The following is an 18,088-nucleotide window of genomic DNA, read 5'->3' as shown; positions in this document are numbered from 1 at the left end:
AGCTGTTATTGGCTCAATGACTGTCAGTCAATCATTTCTTCAAACCCCCACACAGCTGTCATTACCTCAATGACTGTCAATCAACCATCCCTTCAAACCCCCCCCCCCCCCCCACAGCTACCATTGCCTCACTGTCAATCAAACATTCCTCCAAACTCCCACAGTTGTCATTGCCTCAATCCCTGTCAATCAACCATCCATTAACACCAGACTTAAACATCATTCCTACGTCACTACCTAAAAGGAATCCACACGTCGTAGTTGAAATTCATCCACACTACCAACCTCCGTTACTCCTGAATGCAAGAAAGTCAAGCTAATGCCATAGAACGAAATAATATTACATGTATTATATAGTAGAGACGGCTAGGCCTGTCATGCCATGCCATGATTCTCAATATATATATATATAACGTTCTAACGTAACATATAGCGATATATTATATTAGCCAGGGCACATTACCAGCATCTTCAGTAAAGTCGTCTACCCTTTACTAGCAAGACTGTTTTTAAAGCTTAATTTATTACGACGTCAATTTAAGACATTGAGTTTATAAATATTTGCGCGGCATTTCAACTTTACATAACCAATAACAAGGGTTAGTCTGGATTATATCAACTTCAAACGCACAGTTCTAGTAAAACTAATCTGATTTAACAGGATTTAAGTTGCTTGTCATCTCTTTGCGATAGTAATTTTGTTTGTTAATAATATCAAGTATCCTGGTAAGTGTATCTCTGCTTCTCCTGCTGATACTGTGCTCTAATCCTGTGATCCTGCTACAGCACTGTACACATCACTCCATCACTCTTATGTCTGGCATTTTCTCACAATCAAGTTGATATTTCTGCAAAGGTTCTCGTGGCCAGGGAGGAGCTTGTGCCTGAATTAGTGAATTTTTAGGGGTAAGCGCTAAGCCATTACGACTATATGAGCACTTGGAAGGGGGCAGGATAAGGCTTAGGGAAGGAACGGGGGGGGAAGGAATGGTGCCCAACCACTTGGACGGTTGGGGATTGAACGTCGACCTGCATGAAGCGAGACCGTCGCTCTATCGTCCAGCCCAAGTGGTTGGACCAGAGAGCATTGGAGGCAATGCCTGAAACCTTTGACTAGGTTTCAACTGGAAGCTTCATGACACCTAGAGGTATCAGTGGAATCCCAGGTTGCATTGCTTTTTGACCATGTCGTGATGTAGTGCAATGTTTGCTTGGGAGAACCAAGTAACCGGGATCGAATCCTCTTCATGGCTTCTACTGATTTGTGCATTGATACATCACCTTAAATGTGATTTCATTGTGTATTTGCTTTAATCATAATTCAGCTTTCCAAGATCACCATATCTCAGGTCTCATAGTTCACACCAAAGACATTGTTAGATAACTTTACTTTTGACAAGGTTTCAACATGACCAAAATCACTAAAAATGACATTTGTTCTGACTTTCAGGTCTCTGACACCACCATCAAAATTTATAAATCGGCCCTTTGAGAATATAATGTGAATTGACAATATTTGACTAGAATCCCTTTGTTTAAAAGTTTTAGTTTAAGATCTGGATAAAAAAATGAGTCAAATGAGTTAAATGAAACAGTCCATCCCTACCTTTGCAATCTAGCCCTTTCCCCTGCATCTATCTCATTTAATATCAACATATAATTCTATATTTTCTAAATACATGTAACTTAGCCTTTCCATCTAACCTGTCACTGCAACTAACCTTTCAACTGTATCTAATCCTGTCACTGTATAGGATTAGATTTAGTAACATTCCTGTGTATTTAACCATGTCCCTGTACCCTACTGTGTGTGTCTCTCTCTCAGGTTGTATATTACAATGCCTCGCCTCAGTCACCATGAATTCCATTACCGTGAGCACCGCACCAGCTTAATGAGAGTACTCCACCTCCCTCTTGCAGGAGCTGACGTGACAGCAGGAAGGGCGAGAGAGAGAGAGAGAGAGAGAGAGAGAGAGAGAGAGAGAGAGAGAGAGAGAGAGAGAGAGAGAGAGAGAGAGAGAGAGAGAGAGAGAGAGAGAGAGAGAGAGAGAGAGAGAGAGAGAGAGAGAGAGAGAGAGAGAGAGAGAGAGAGAGAGAGAGAGAGAGAGAGAGAGAAAGAGAGAAAGAGAGAGAGAGGGCGAGAGAGGGCGAGAGAGGGCGAGAGAAAACGAGAGAGAGAGAGGACGAGAGAGGGCGAGAAAGAGCGAGAGAGAGAGAGAGAGAGAGAGAGAGAGAGAGAGAGAGAGAGAGAGAGAGAGAGAGAGAGAGAGAGAGAGAGAGAGAGAGAGAGAGAGAGAGAGAGAGAGAGAGAGAGAGAGAGAGAGAGAGAGAGAGAGAGAGAGAGAGAGAGAGAGAGAGAGAGAGAGAGAGAGAGAGAGAGAGAGAGAGAGAGAGAGAGAGAGAGCGAGAGAGAACGAGAGAGAGCGAGAGAGAACGAGAGAGAGCGAGAGAGAGAGAGCGAGTTGTAATAATCCTGTCTACTCTCTCTAATCTTATCCCTTCCACCTACAATTCTACATTCTACATCTACCACTTTCCCCGTCTACCTGCAGACTGCTGTAGTTTTACAACTCCACATTGCTTCTAGACCTTTGTTTCACTTACACGTTTTGATGTTTCCTTAATAATTCCCTTGCACGAGCCTTATCATTTGCGTCACTGTCGAATTATTCCCCCCCCCCCACACACACATCCCCCCCTCCCAGTCCCCTGTTGTATTAATTACTTTTGAGACTGATTCATTTCTTAGACAATTTACTCATGCAATATCTCTCTCATTTTCTCATATTCATTAATACTCTTACCGATATTCCAGTAATGCTTCTCTCAGCTCTCACTCCTCTCTCTCCCAGTCTTCTCCGGTACCTCACTCCACTCCTTAGACCTGATCCACTTGAGCCACTCATCCTTCACTCTAATTGCGTTGTATGACGGCACTAGACGGAGCCCGGCACCTTACACCGGCTCCTCCTACCTGGCACCTTACACCGGCTCCTCCTACCTGGCCACAAACGGATGAGCAATGCACAATGGAATCACAAGAACTTGATGAATCTATGAATAAATATTGGAGTCGAACGATGGCAGCGAATTTGCGTTTCTGATTCCTTGGCACAATGAACTCTAGATGTGCGGGGTTGGGGGTGGGGGGGGGGGGGTGAGGGTGGGGGGTTGGGGGTTGACCTTCAGTTGTTTGGTCCCGTCTTTCAACTGTCAATCAACTGGTGGACAGCTTTCTGGGAATGTTGCCTCAATCTTATCTACATTTGAAACTGTGCATGGTATCTGTTTCTACTATATCCCTACCTGGTGCATTCATTTGTTAAATACTCTGATAAGAATTTTTTGTTTTAATGTCCCTGTAGCTCATTTGGGTACTCAGTTTCCACCTGTGTCCCCTTGAAAGAGACCCACCCATGTGTCGGAAAATCCGACACCATTTAATAATCATACAGATAATAGCTGTATTGTATAAACAAGTTACCCATAGAAAACGTAACTTGTAGTGGAATTACCGTCTAAAGAAAACGGGATATCATCACCACACACTATTATAATTCACCACCTATTATGGTGGGAATTATTCTTAAATACATTAGTCTTTGGACTTTACCATCATAAAACATCTCATATAAATTAACTTAATTATCAATATTAAAGTAGAGTAAATGTGACCCTTCTATCACTTTCTGACATGTGGACAATGTAAGCCAGGCGTCAGTGAGGAAGGAGGGGCAGCCATTGTTGTGTCACCTCCCAGACGTGTGGAGCAAATTCGGCTCCTATCATATCTGGACAATGTCGGCCAGTAGCGTCATTAGTATGGAGTGTTAGACAGCCATTGTTTATATTGAGACCAGAGGCTCACACGGGAGCAAATTCGGCTCCTGTTAATTTTACTTGGACGTAGTGTTATGGAAACCAAGGGTGTACCATTTTCAACACGCTGTCAACAAATCAAGTTAAGTGTTCTTTCCGAAACCCGTTTATTTTCATTTATGGCCATTAATGTCATTATATAGGGTGACCCGGTTAGAACGCGACATAACCTCAAACTAAAGGTAATTAAGCCAGGTCTTTATTGTTCCATGTACAGTTTTCTCTGAAATACTTGTCATATATAGAATCTGGCTTTACAGCTAGCGCCCTTTTGACAGGTCAAGACGAGGAAGCAAGGACTTTGTGCACCAGTTACTGGGTGATGGAAGCTACCTCAAAGAGGATAATTTGGTGTCTACACCCTAGTTATACCTGGTGGACTAACCTGCTGTACTATAAGATAAGGAACCTCTTCAATGTATGTAGTCTATTACTGTAGTTTGATTGGCTGCATATATATTAATTTAATAAACCCCCCTAATGTGTAGAGGATCGATTTGTGAGATTAAGAGATTATTGCAGAAATACAGTCCACTCATTATCGTACAAATTGCTATCGAAGTATATAAATTAACGTAAATATAAATTCATATAAATTAAATAAATATAAATCTCACAGGTCGGTTCCCACACCATGTTAAATATACTGTATTTAATCTATCAATTCCCCTGAGCATTTTGTATGCTATAATCATGTCTCCTTTAAGTTTTCAGTCTTTCACCAACCTGAGGTTCAATTCACGTAGTCTTTCCTCGTAACTCATACCTTTTAGTTCTGGAACTAGTCTGATGCATATCTTTGAACCTTCTCCAACTTCGTCTTGTGCTTGACTAGCTAGGGACTCCATGCTGGAGCCGCATGTTCCAGCATTTGTCTGACGTTTGTGATATACAAGGTTCTAAATGATTCCACACACAAATTTCTAAATGCAGTTGTGTTGTTAGGCGGTCTCGCATATGCCGCTGATGTCATCCTATTGATGTGGGCGTCAGGAGAGAGAGGCTCTCGGAATGTAAACAAGTAATGCGCATGCGCTGACCCACTAGTTCCCTGGATACTTCTTTCGTGATTTAGTCGTTTCTTTGGTTCATTTTGTTCTCTGTTTGTGTTCTGTTATCGATCACTATGTATTCATGCCTCTATTTGCACTTTCTCACTGTTCTTTACTCGCATTATCTCGTGTTATTGAAGCCAAAGTCCCTCACAACTCCGAGCCGTGATGTGTGTGTGTGTGTGTGTGTGTGTGTGTGTGTGTGTGTGTGTGTGTGTGTGTGTGTGTGTGTGTGTGAGTGTGTACTCACCTAGTTGTGTTTGCGGGGGTTGAGCAATGGCTCTTTGGTCCCTTCCCACTGTGTGTGAGTGTGTGTGTGTGTGTACTCACCTAGTTGTACTCACCTAGTTGTGTTTGCGGGGGTTGAGCTCTGGCTCTTTGGTCCCGCCTCTCAACCGTCAATCAACAGGTGTACAGATTCCTGAGCCTATCGGGCTCTGTCATATCTACACTTGAAACTGTGTATGGAGTGAGCCTCCACCACATCACCCCCTAATGCATTCCATTTGTCAACCACTCTGACACTAAAAAAGTTCTTTCTAATTAGTTCTTTCTGTGGCTCATTTGGGCACTCAGTTTCCACCTGTGTCCCCTTGTGCGTGTTCCCCTTGTGTTAAATAGACTGTCTTTATCTACCCTATCAATCCCCTTCAGAATCTTGAATGTGGTGATCATGTCCCCCCTAACTCTTCTGTCTTCCAGCGAAGTGAGGTTTAATTCCCGTAGTCTCTCCTCGTAGCTCATACCTCTCAGCTCGGGTACTAGTCTGGTGGCAAACCTTTGAACCTTTTCCAGTTTAGTCTTATCCTTGACTAGATATGGACTCCATGCTGGGGCTGCATACTCCAGGATTGGCCTGACATATGTGGTATACAAAGTTCTGAATGATTCTTTACACAAGTTTCTGAATGCCGTTCGTATGTTGGCCAGCCTGGCATATGCCGCTGATGTTATCCGCTTGATATGTGCTGCAGGAGACAGGTCTGGCGTGATATCAACCCCCAAGTCTTTTTCCTTCTCTGACTCCTGAAGAATTTCCTCTCCCAGATGATACCTTGTATCTGGCCTCCTGCTCCCTACACCTATCTTCATTACATTACATTTGGTTGGGTTAAACTCTAACAACCATTTGTTCGACCATTCCTTCAGCTTGTCTAGGTCTTCTTGAAGCCTCAAACAGTCCTCTTCTGTTTTAATCCTTCTCATAATTTTAGCATCGTCCGCAAACATTGAGAGAAATGAATCGATACCCTCCGGGAGATCATTTACATATATCAGAAACAAGATAGGACCGAGTACAGAGCCCTGTGGGACTCCACTGGTGACTTCACGCCAATCGGAGGTCTCACCCCTCACCGTAACTCTCTGCTTCCTATTACTTAGATACTCCCTTATCCACTGGAGCACCTTACCAGCTACACCTGCCTGTCTCTCCAGCTTATGTACCAGCCTCTTATGCGGTACTGTGTCAAAGGCTTTCCGACAATCCAAGAAAATGCAGTCCGCCCAGCCCTCTCTTTCTTGCTTAATCTGTGTCACCTGATCGTAGAATTCTATCAAGCCTGTAAGGCAAGATTTACCCTCCCTGAATCCATGTTGGCGATTTGTCACGAAGTCCCTTCTCTCCAGATGTGTTACCAGGTTTTTTCTCACGATCTTCTCCATCACCTTGCATGGTATACAAGTCAAGGACACTGGCCTGTAGTTCAGTGCCTCTTGTCTGTCGCCCTTTTTGTATATTGGGACCACATTCGCCGTCTTCCATATTTCTGTGTGTGTGTGTGTGTGTGTGTGTGTGTGTGTGTGTGTGTGTGTGTGTGTGTGTGTGTGTGTGTGTGTGTGTGTGTGTGTGTGCGTGTGCACGCGCTAGTGCAGCTTAACGGAGCATTAAGTACAAAACAAACACTGCCTCCGTGAGACCTTTCCTGGAGTATATTGCTTTTAAGAAAATAATTGGCGGGTGAAGTCAACCTTTTAGTCACACACCCTTGAGCGGCGTTGACTTTATTGATGTTCCTTGACGTGAAGTTTTTAATGTTCCTTGACTTGAAGCTTTTATTCAGCTGGTAGCTGAGTGGACAGCGCGCAGTACTCGTAATTCTGTAGCCCGGGTTCGATTCCCGGACCAGGGAAAAACAAATGGGCAGAGTTTCTAATTTAGTATAATTTCAAGCAGCCTAATTACTCACGTTACATCTGGCTGGCTGCTCTGTACACCTGACTATCATCTACACCTGCCTACACTTCACACTTGGCTACATCATACACCCGGCTACATTATACACCTGGTTACCATATATACCTGGCTACGCTGTACACATAGTTACCATGTACACCTGGTTACCATGTACACATAGTTACCATGTACACCTGGTTACCATGTACACCTGACTGCCTTGTAGACCTAATTACTGTGAATACGTGACTACAGTGTACACCTGACTAAGACAACAACACTGGCGGGAAGACTGGGTCATGTATATGTAGTCTCCGGGGTACAGGTGTGTGGTGCTCAGCTGCCCCTGCTCACACACCTGTAATATTTAAAAAAAAGATCAGTTCGACTGCGAGTGTCTTACACGGCGAGTACCTCCTTTGTCTGTGAGTACCTTTGTGAGTACCTTTGTAGGTGAGAATCTTTGACTGCAAGTACCTTTGTCTGTGAGTACCTTTGTTTGCCAGTACTTTTGTTTATGAGTACCTCTGACCGCGAGTAATTGTACCAGCGAGTAATTGTACCAGCGAGTAATTGTACCAGTGAGTAATTGTACCAGCGAGTAATTGTACCAGCGAGTAATTGTACCAGCGAGTAATTGTCCCAGCGAGTAATTGTACCAGTGAGTAATTGTACCAGCGAGTAATTGTACCAGCGAGTAATTGTACCAGCGAATAATTGTACCAGCGAGTAATTGTACCAGCGAACAAAAGCACTCGCAAGTATCGGGGGTTTGTATATTTGTGTATATTCCTGTATTTGGGTATCTTTTCTGCGCGCGCTTGTGCCTACGTGCGCGCCTGTGTGTGTGTGTAGCTATGCACACGCACACACACGTGTATACGTTAAACACGAATAGGTGTTGTGCGTGAGAATGCGCGCTTTTCTGTGTTCCTTTGCTCGTACGAGCGCCTGGTCGTGGACACTCTCCACCCCCATTATATATCTTAATGGGTTTACACCTCTACCCGATTTGTAGGCGAGTCAATGGGGGCCAGGTTGATGCATTAGCCCCGGGAAGACCAAGGCCATACGTCATCTACAATAGCCCTTAACGACTTGACGCACTATCAATGTGGCACTCCGCCTAACTAACAACCTTCCCACTCTCTCATTTTCCATTTGTATAACTCGCTTCGATGATATATAGGGCAAAACGATTTTTATAGGGTTTAGGGATATGTTGTCAGTTGCGCTTGAGATATGGTGTGTGTGTGTGTGTGTGTGTGTGTGTGTGTGTGTGTGTGTGTGTGTGTGTGTGTGTGTGTGTGTGTGTGTGTGTGTACTCACCTATTTGTGCTTGCGGGGGTTGAGCATTGGCTCTTTGGTCCCGCCTCTCAACTGTCAATCAACTGGTGTGTGTGTGTGTGTGTGTAACTGTATGGGACCCTACAACCCCTTATTGGGTGTAGGGTGAGCTTCAGCTGTCGGGACCCGCCTTTCTCGCCGTTGTTTGTCGCTGACTGTTATGGTTGCTGAACCTCTTCGTTCATGCCACACTCTTGAAAAAAAAATCCAAAAATTCTTGATTTTATCATCAAGAATCTCACCTTTCAACTCATAACACTTGTTCACTATACTCTCATGCAGAAGTGCTTCCGTGAACCCAAGCTATGCACAAAATACCTACACCCAAAATATACACACTAGAGATACACCTAAAATATACACATTATGGGTATACCTTAGATATACCCAAGAGGTACACCTTAGATATTCCACCCCCCGCCCCCTTCCCCCACCATTCCATTGGCCTCAAATGTGCTAATTGCGTTCTAGCGTCAATCTGACCTCTTTCCCACGCTATTTAAGTTCACTGTAACCAGGGCTCACACGATCCACCTTGTAAACAGGTTAATGACTCGTCACGAGCTGGACAATTTCTCAAGACTTATTTACTCCTTATAATGTGCAATTCATGCTTGGAACTTGGCTTGAAATAAATGTCAATCATTGGATTGCTGTCGAAGGCCTGTCAACAACGTATATAAGAAACCCACTACTGCTGTTCATAGATTATTGTGGTCAAGTTACCGGACAAAAATAGTTAAATAATAAATATGTCATTTAATATATGAATGTCTGTCCATTCGAGGTTAGACACTTGGAAACAGGATTGTTATATAGCAAGATTAATCGTGATTTTTATCTGAAGTACAATGGTTAGGGGGTGTCAGAGTCAGCCCAATGCTTCCCCTGAAGGGGGATTCAACCCCAAAGCCCTTCCATCACAAAGTCTGTGGATGTGAAATCTTCAGCGTCGAAGCCATAGACTTTATCATTTGCTACTGATCACACGCAAACTCTCACTCTAGTATTCTTGAAGATATCCTCACAGTGTACCCAAAATTTGCCAGTGACAGCTACTAAACATATGTCCCTGTATGACTAACCATCCTGCGAGATGGGGACTTTTATTACCACTGCTACCCTACTCTTGTGTTGATGATATCCTCAAAATGCTTCCGGAGTCTGCCAGTGCAGACTGCCTATCACATGCCTCTGTATGACTAACCATCCTGTGTGACGGGGATTTTTAGCACCACGTAGCTAGCTTTTTGACACACTGTACTCCCCTTCATATAGTCTACGGCAGCTGCACAAATGCATATGTACCTAAATGTGTTAATAAAAAATAAAAAATAAAAAAAAGTTCTAGGGCCCACTATTTTTTTATAGTGACGGTGATAATGAATAGGGAAATGGTTATAATTATTTTGGTGGGGGGGGGGGCTGGGAATGTGGAAGGGAGACTGGAGAGGGTGGTGTATGGAGACAAGGAGAGATGTGTAGCCAAGACCTGGGTACCGGGTCGACCCGGGCAATGCCGGGTACCCCATCGAATAATTATACAACATTAAATCCCGAATTATTAAACTTTTTCCAAAAATAAACAGTTATGTCGTTTGTCAAACACAAGTTAACTGCTCTACAGTGTCAAACAGTCACTTCCTACCACCACTGACGAAGATGTTAACACCACAGGACCCGTCCACCTACGACAGAAAACTATTTTATATATCTGACAAGATGGAGGAAATTAAGTGTTCTATAAGGCATGCAGACGAGGAGTCACAATAACGTAGCTGAAATATGTTGACCAAACCACACACTAGAAAGTGAAGGGACGACGACGACGTTTCAGTCCATCCTGGACCATTCTCACAATCGACTTGAGAATGGTCCAGGACGGACCGAAACATCGTCGTCCCTTCACTTTCTAGTGTGTGGTCTGGTCAACATAGTTCTATAGGACATAATTTACAAAGCCGTGACCCCTGGACAGAACCGTAAGCTCACCCCATACTACAAGATTCAGAACCCTGCCAGCGCGCGCCTCACAAACTCGCCTGCCGCACTCCTTGCAAGACACAAGTGTCATCTAGGCCTTTACATGTCCAAGTTGACGGCTGTCAACCCGAGTGCTCTCAATATACAGGCAAGACGACATTGCCCCCCCATCTTTCTACCCACTTGACGATGCACCAATAAGAAAGCTCCGTTAAAGGTCGCACGATTTTTACTCATAACTAAGCCACCAGCAGAGAGAGATTGTGATCAGCTAAAAGCTAAATAATCGACTGATAGTGCAACACAAATGGTTTGGACATAACAGAATCCATTTACATCAGAAACACACACACATCCAATTATCAACAGACAATTTATATTCAACTTTATCTATTTTTCAGCAAGATCTAGAGATAACAGGGAGATTATACACTACTCGTGAGAATGCAGAATAAGATTACCTGTCTTGTTGACAAGATAACCACCTCTCCTTTCAACACAGCTGGAGGGACACTGTTATTATTTTGTATTCACCATCATCATTACAGTCAGGACCATTACAGGTGTAAAATGTCCTTTGGAGAGTTAATTTTTCAACTTTCTGCCGTAGTGAAGAACCTAAGACAGTAAATACAGTAAATTCATGTCAGTGTCATTGGCATAATTGAAGTCCTGTTCAATAACACATGTCTATATATATATATATATATATATATATATATATATATATATATATATATATATATATATATATATATTATATATATAAATATATATATATATATATAAATATATATATATATATATATTATATATATAAATATATATATATATATATATATATAAATATATATATAAATATATATATATATATATATATATATATATATATATAAATATATATATATATATATATATATATATATATATATATATATAATATATATATATATATATATATATATATATATATATATATATATATATATAAATATATATATATATATATATGTGTACATGTTTGTGTGTATATGTATGTATGCGCAAATGTGTATGAACTCACGTTTTTTTAAACCTGCGTTCATGTGTAAGAGAGAGAGAGAGAGAGAGAGAGAGAGAGAGAGTGTGTGTGATTGTGTGTACACCGAGCCTCTCACACTGAGAGTTACACCGAGTAATGAGCAAGGCAAATTTACTCTCTCTCGCGTCTTCACCAATAAGAAAAGATAAACTTTCCAACTCGCGCCTCCTCCCTACTCCCCCCTCTTTCTACTCCCCCTTATACCACCCCCCAAACCCCTCCCTAATCCCGCCCCCCCCCCCACACACACACACTACTTCAACTGAAAGAAAATGGGGGGTGGAGGGAGGCAGCTCACGCAGCCGGAGGCAACACACCAAACATTTAGTCATATCCCTCCAAAATTAAAACCAAACACTGCAGTTGAAACACTGATCAGTTCCTCCTTTTCATCCAATATTTTCCAGTCGCGCTGTTGGTATGCGATCAATCTCTCATCAATCACAGACATACACGCTCTCCACCTGCCTGTGAGGGCGTCCTCGTTACCTTGGTGGGGAGGGTGCTTACCTGTGCTGGAGTGGGGGGGGGGGAGGGTGTTGGAGTGCAGGGGGGGGGTGTCGAGGTACTCACCTAGTTATGCTTGCGGGGATTGAGCTTTGGCTCTTTAGTCCGCCTCTCAACCGTCAATCAACTGGTGTACAGATTCCTGAGCATATTGGGCTCTATCATATCTACACTTGAAACTGTGTATGGAGTCAGCCTCCACCACATCACTGCCTAATGTATTCCATTTGTTAACTACTCTTACACTAAAAAAGTTCTTTCTAATGTCTCAATGGCTCATTTGGCTACTCAACTTCCACTTGTGTCCCCTAGTGCGCGTGCCCCTTGTGTTAAACCAACTGTCTTTGTTTACCCTATCAATTCCTCTAAGAATCTTGTATGTGGTGACTATGTCCTCCCTAACTCTGACTTCCGGCGATGTTACAGCCTCACTGAGCCAGTAACCGGGTTCTTTTCATGTCAAACTGTATACGGGGCCTTAAGTGCCTCTTCTTAAACGAGCCCACCCCGAGTCATATATCAAATTATTATTATATTATATGTAAATTATTAACAACTGTCAGTAATAATCAATCTAAAGGGAACGGTGATAAACAACACTAAACAGAACCAACACCATGTGTACTTCTTAAGTATATATACACACATATATACACGATATAACCCTGCAGGTGTTAGAACACTATAACAGAAGGTCTGCGATCTACTAACCCGGTGAGTCTACTTCTATCTTCTATGGTACACCGCTGAAGGTTCCCTCCCTGAGTCTGTCTGCTATGGTCCTCACGCCAGCGAGGTCACCGTTCTCAGTAACTCATGGGTCAGTCCTACACAGTATCGTCACAGTGCCCGAAATACCACTCCTACTCTTCTACACGCTGTCTCCAGCAAGGTGTGAGAGAGAGAGGGAGTTGGGGCTGCATCTGCAATGTAGCCCCTATCATAAACTTAGGAATGAACATCTTGATCGATTGGTTATCATCTGTTATCTAGCATGAGATACATTTAGATATCGATAACAAGATCTTGGATGAGATGAATGTACCTGCTTCGGGCGTCGCCTGCACCAGGGTTCAGGATTCATCAGGCATTCATGCAACCACTTTTGAAACCTGTACATCTTTCCCTTCCTCATGGCAACAATATTTACATTCAATAAACAGTTTACGAGCCTCGAAACTTCCCAACTCCAGATTATTCTCGTTATAACCAACCTCGGAAGAGTGATCGACGCCCACTGGATCACTCGATCCAACTGGATCGAGTGATCCAGTGCTCTCACAGCCGTTCAATAAATGTCACCGTGATTTACAAAACACGTCCAGGTTTCGAATGCGGTTAGGTCAATGCTTGAAGAATCGGAGAGGAAGCAATATTTTCACAGCACACTCTCTTGTCACCTGTATCTCAAAGTACTTACTCTCTTGTTTATTCTAGCAGAGTCCCCCCCCCCCCCCACCACCCACCCCACCCACCTTTTTCATGCAACACGACCCAAACAAAGATTAATAAAACGGTTAAGATCAAAGCTTCGGAAACTGGAAGAGTAATCACAGTTGACATTTAAGCTTACAGATAACGCGGAGAAAAGAACAAATCCACAAGGGCCGTGACGAGGATTCGAACCTACGTCCCAGAGCATCCCAGACGCCGCGTTAATCAACTGAGCTACGACATGGTAAAATAATAGCAACCAGTAGTTCTACTGAACTTACTTGGATCCTGCAGCTTCTCCGAGACACAAACCAGGATTTGGCACAATTCAAGTCAGTTCAGTAGAACTTCTGGATGCAATTCTTTTTACCATGTCGTAGCTCAGTCGATTAAGGCAGCGTCTGGGACGCTCTCGGACGCAGGTTCGAATCCTCGTCACGGCCCTTGTGGATTTGTTCATTTGATGCATCACGCTATTGTGATTTCTGTGTGTAGCCGAGAAAAGATATATTTTGTAACACGTGCTAGAGAGATGTTTATAAACAGCACCAGGAAGAATTGATAAAGAGTTTATCATTATTTTTCGGACTTTGAAAAGAACGGGAAGTGTAGACTCCTGTGAGAATTGCTAAACAGCTCTGTGTCAGCGGCCACCACCGTACTCTCTCCTGCTCGAACTGCCTGACAGCTCGGTATAAGAGGCTTCCACAACACTCTCCTGAACTGCTTAACACCACGGTGTAAGCGGCTACCACTGTGCTCTCTCCTGACACACACTGTCATAAATTATATTGAAATATGGCGTGAGTGTTGAGTGCTTTCACAGGTGGTGTTGAGTGATCCAGTACTCTCACAGGTGGTGTTGAGTGATCCAGTGCTCTCACAGCTGGTGCTGAGTGATCCAGTGCTCTCACAGCTGGTGCTGAGTGATCCAGTACTCTCACAGCTGGTGCTGAGTGATCCAGTACTCTCACAGCTGGTGCTGAGTGATCCAGTACTCTCACAGCTGGTGCTGAGTGATCCAGTACTCTCACAGCTGGTGCTGAGTGATCCAGTACTCTCACAGCTGGTGCTGAGTGATCCGGTACTCTCACAGCTGGTGCTGAGTGATCCAGTGCTCTCACAGCTGGTGCTGAGTGATCCAGTACTCTCACAGCTGGTGCTGAGTGATCCAGTACTATCACAGCTGGTGCTGAGTGATCCAGTGCTCTCACAGCTGATGCTGAGTGATCCAGTGCTCTCACAGCTGGTGCTGAGTGATCCAGTGCTCTCACAGCTGGTGCTGAGTGATCCAGTGCTCTCACAGCTGGTGCTGAGTGATCCAGTGCTCTCACAGCTAGTGCTGAGTGATCCAGTGCTCTCACAGCTGGTGTGACAGGTGGTGTGGCTCATCACGCCACACCTTCACACCAGCTTGTGTCATACTGATACTAATATAACACAAGCATACAGCATATCCCGCCAGCACTAGTGAGAACAGCATGCAACACACTCGGTAAGCATTCCCCTTCGTCCCGTATAGGGAATTGTAATCTCAAACGTGCGCTAAAACTTTATTTAGTACCGAAGCCAGGCTTAAATAACAACGAGTTTAATCAAGAAGATGCAGGAGCACACAGACAAATATAAGGAGATAATCAGAAAAGTCTATATAATGACTATAGATCCAAAGCAAAGAAACATTGAGCCTACTAAATGCAATAGTCATATATGAAAGAATCGACAGTGTACGTCTAAGGGATTCGACTACGCAAAAGCCATTCCTGTGTCAACCATGTCTGCGTCAGTCATGCCTGCGTCAGCCACACTTGCGTCGGCCATACTTGCGTCAGCCACACTTGCGTCAGCCACACTTGCGTCAGCCACACTTGCGTCAGCCACACTTGCGTCAGCCACACTTGCGTCGGCCACACTTGCGTCAGCCACACTTGCGTCGGCCATACTTGCGTCAGCCACACTTGCGTCAGCCAAACGCCTTTCGCACCATTCAGCATCCCAATACACCCACCTCACCACAGCACTGAAAACTATATAGCCACACCATCTACCCTCGTCCCTTAGCAGAGACATTCATCCACCCAGTTCCACACCACAGACACACACACAGAGGAACACACCCACAGACACAGACAGGAACACACCCAGACACAGCACCCGAGAGCCACAGAGCCCACAGAAGCCCTCAGCGACGTCTTGAAGAGAGGAATGTACTGGAGGCGGCCGGGCCGGGGCGCTGGGAAAGCATCAAGACATCTTTAAGGTTGGGTTGAACCTGCAGTCTTCACACTGCAGGTGCCGGCATGAGGCGAGGGTCATGCCGGCCTTGTAGAGGAGGAGGAGTAGTAGATGAAGGAGTAGATTTAGAAGTATATGTAGTAGGAGAATAGTAGATGCAATATATGTAATGGTAGATGAAGCTGTAATAGTATTAATGATTTATTATATATTTGTTAACATAACCAGTCGAACTCACTCCCCTCTTCATTATAGCTTCAAAATATAATGACCAAAACAGTGATTGTATCGAAATCAATTATCGACATAAAATCAGATAATGGTGATGGTGTTAATGCATCGTCTAAATGCAGGGTCAATGGCTTTGGAAATGTTTCTATTGAAGGTGCTAGTCTCGATGATGCCTTCACGGCTCCTGAACAAGGTTTCCTTCAAGATGCTCCCACTGCCTCTCAAGGTGATCTTCTTGAGGATGCTTACACAGCTCGTCTGACAATCTCCTTTTACTGTATGATGATGCCCGTTAGTCTAACATAGGACTCGAGTAGTTTCTTTAGGCCAGCGATGCCATTATAGGTTCTGTGCTAGTGCTTGTGTTGAAATTTGGACTTTCTAGATGTTACAAATGTTACAAATGTTCCAATATTCTAAAATCTTTATCAGGTCTCATTATGTAGTTTATTGCTTCCTTTCCATCTTTTCTAATAATCTGACAATTCTATTTATTGCATCTGGTCGAAAAACTGCAACAGTGGCTTGATGAGGATTTTATCCCCTTCTTTCAGTATCTGGAGGGATATCTTGTAAGGTTAAGTAGTCATTAGTACACCCTTAACCACTTGGGCTGGACGGTAGAACGACAGTCTCGCTTCATGCAGGTAGGCGTTCAATCCCCGACCGTCCAAGTGGTTGGGCATCATTCCTTCTCCCCGTCCCATCCCAAATCCTTATCCTGACCCCTTCCCAGTGCTATATAGTCGTCATGGCTTGGCGCTTTCTCCCTGATAGTTCCCTTCTCTTTAGTACACCCAACGCTTCCGAAAGGCTCATTATGCCGCCACCCCTGCTTGTTAGTTCAGGGAATACTAACTGCCTGATTCAACCTTCTTGTACCAACCTCAGGTACAGCTTCTCGCTCAGGTATAAAGACGTTAATGTGACCTGAAAGTGGAGCTCTTCATTCATTTCTCGATCGTTTACCGTAAGGCTCCGGTCATTCCTCAACCGGCGTCTTCCTCTCCTTCTGACAGTAATTTACTGTATATTTACATAGCTGTTATCTGGTTTATGAGTCCTCATTTTTTAGTTACACATTCTACATTTACTGAAATAAGGCATTATTGCCCGCAAGACCATATATTAACATCCTTGTGATAAATTATATATTCCCGCCGGCCAAAACCTTGTTATCCACGCCACAGATAAAGGTGAGAATGGCACCGTGGACTGTTCTTAAATCAATATATTTCCTCACTACCCTAAAGCCAAGAAAAGTTTCAACTGTATGTGCTCCTCTCACTCTTGAAGTATAGTTGGCTTCCTTCTCGACTCACAACCGGGGATTCCGGGTTCGATTCCCGGGCGGGATAAAAATGGTTGGGAACGTCTTCTTTCACCTAATGCATCTGTTCACCTAGTAATAAACAGATACCAGGGAATTAGGCATTTGTTGTGGGGGTTATATCTTGGGGAGGGTCGAATGTTCCAGCTTTGCCACACAGATGGTTTGTCATACAGATGGTTTGCCACACAGATGGTTTGTCACACAGATGGTTTGCCACACAGATGGTTTGTCACACACAGATGGCGTGTGAGCACCAGCTTTACGCTGGCAAACTTTTTAATAATGTATTTTTAAGAGAAGAAAGGAAATTATGGTTGCATTATGAGGATATCCCTAAGAACACCGGAGTGGATAAAGTAATTACAAAGCTCTAGGTACCTCATACCAGCAGGTGTGAAGGGTCTATAATGACTGGAGTATCAATAATGTTGAGAGATCATCATGACCCAGTTCCTGTTCACAGATCATGCACGCGGCGGGACTGTAGGAGTCATCACCTGCAGCTTGCCTCCTCCCACAGGAACAGAATACCTTATTTTTTTTTAAACCATTTACGACGTTTTCGGAAAAGCAGGCGAGGAGTCACAATAACGTGGCGGAAGTATGTTGACCAATCCACACACTAGAAAATGAAACGACGACGTTTCGGTCCATCCTAGACCATTCTCAAGTCAATTTTCTGAAAAAAACTATCTTGTAGATGTGTGAATTTAAGTCTTATCCTAAAGTGCATTTACCACAGTTAACCCGCTAAAAATATGTGTTATTAGAATGCCCTAAATTATAGTGAGTACCCGAGGGATGTATTTCCATAGTAATGAGGAAACTGT

General features: G+C 43.6%; 2 protein-coding genes across 4 annotated transcripts in view; one reads left to right on the top strand and one right to left on the bottom strand.

Moving 5' to 3' along the window:
• Positions 1-12,952, bottom strand: part of tefu (Serine/threonine-protein kinase tefu) — a 194,936-nt gene extending 181,984 nt beyond the window's left edge. For all 3 annotated transcript variants that reach the window (XM_045768877.2, XM_045768876.2, XM_045768878.2), the window contains exon 1: positions 12,737-12,952. The gene's annotated coding sequence lies outside the window, so the exon portion shown is untranslated. The remainder of the gene's footprint in view (positions 1-12,736) is intronic.
• The window catches only part of LOC138351796 (spermidine/spermine N(1)-acetyltransferase-like protein 1), a 54,456-nt gene extending 39,622 nt beyond the window's left edge, over positions 1-14,834 (top strand). The window contains exons 2-3 of the mRNA XM_069303802.1: positions 10,433-10,585; positions 14,286-14,834. Of these exons, the coding sequence (XP_069159903.1) occupies positions 10,433-10,585; positions 14,286-14,834 (702 nt within the window). The remainder of the gene's footprint in view (positions 1-10,432; positions 10,586-14,285) is intronic.
• Positions 14,835-18,088: the final 3,254 nt, after the last annotated feature.

Source organism: Procambarus clarkii, chromosome 51 (genome assembly GCF_040958095.1).
Source record: "Procambarus clarkii isolate CNS0578487 chromosome 51, FALCON_Pclarkii_2.0, whole genome shotgun sequence".
In the NCBI taxonomy this organism is placed as follows: domain Eukaryota; kingdom Metazoa; phylum Arthropoda; class Malacostraca; order Decapoda; family Cambaridae; genus Procambarus; species Procambarus clarkii.
Note: the sequence above shows the minus strand (reverse complement) of the source record. Positions and strands in the feature narration are given on the sequence as shown.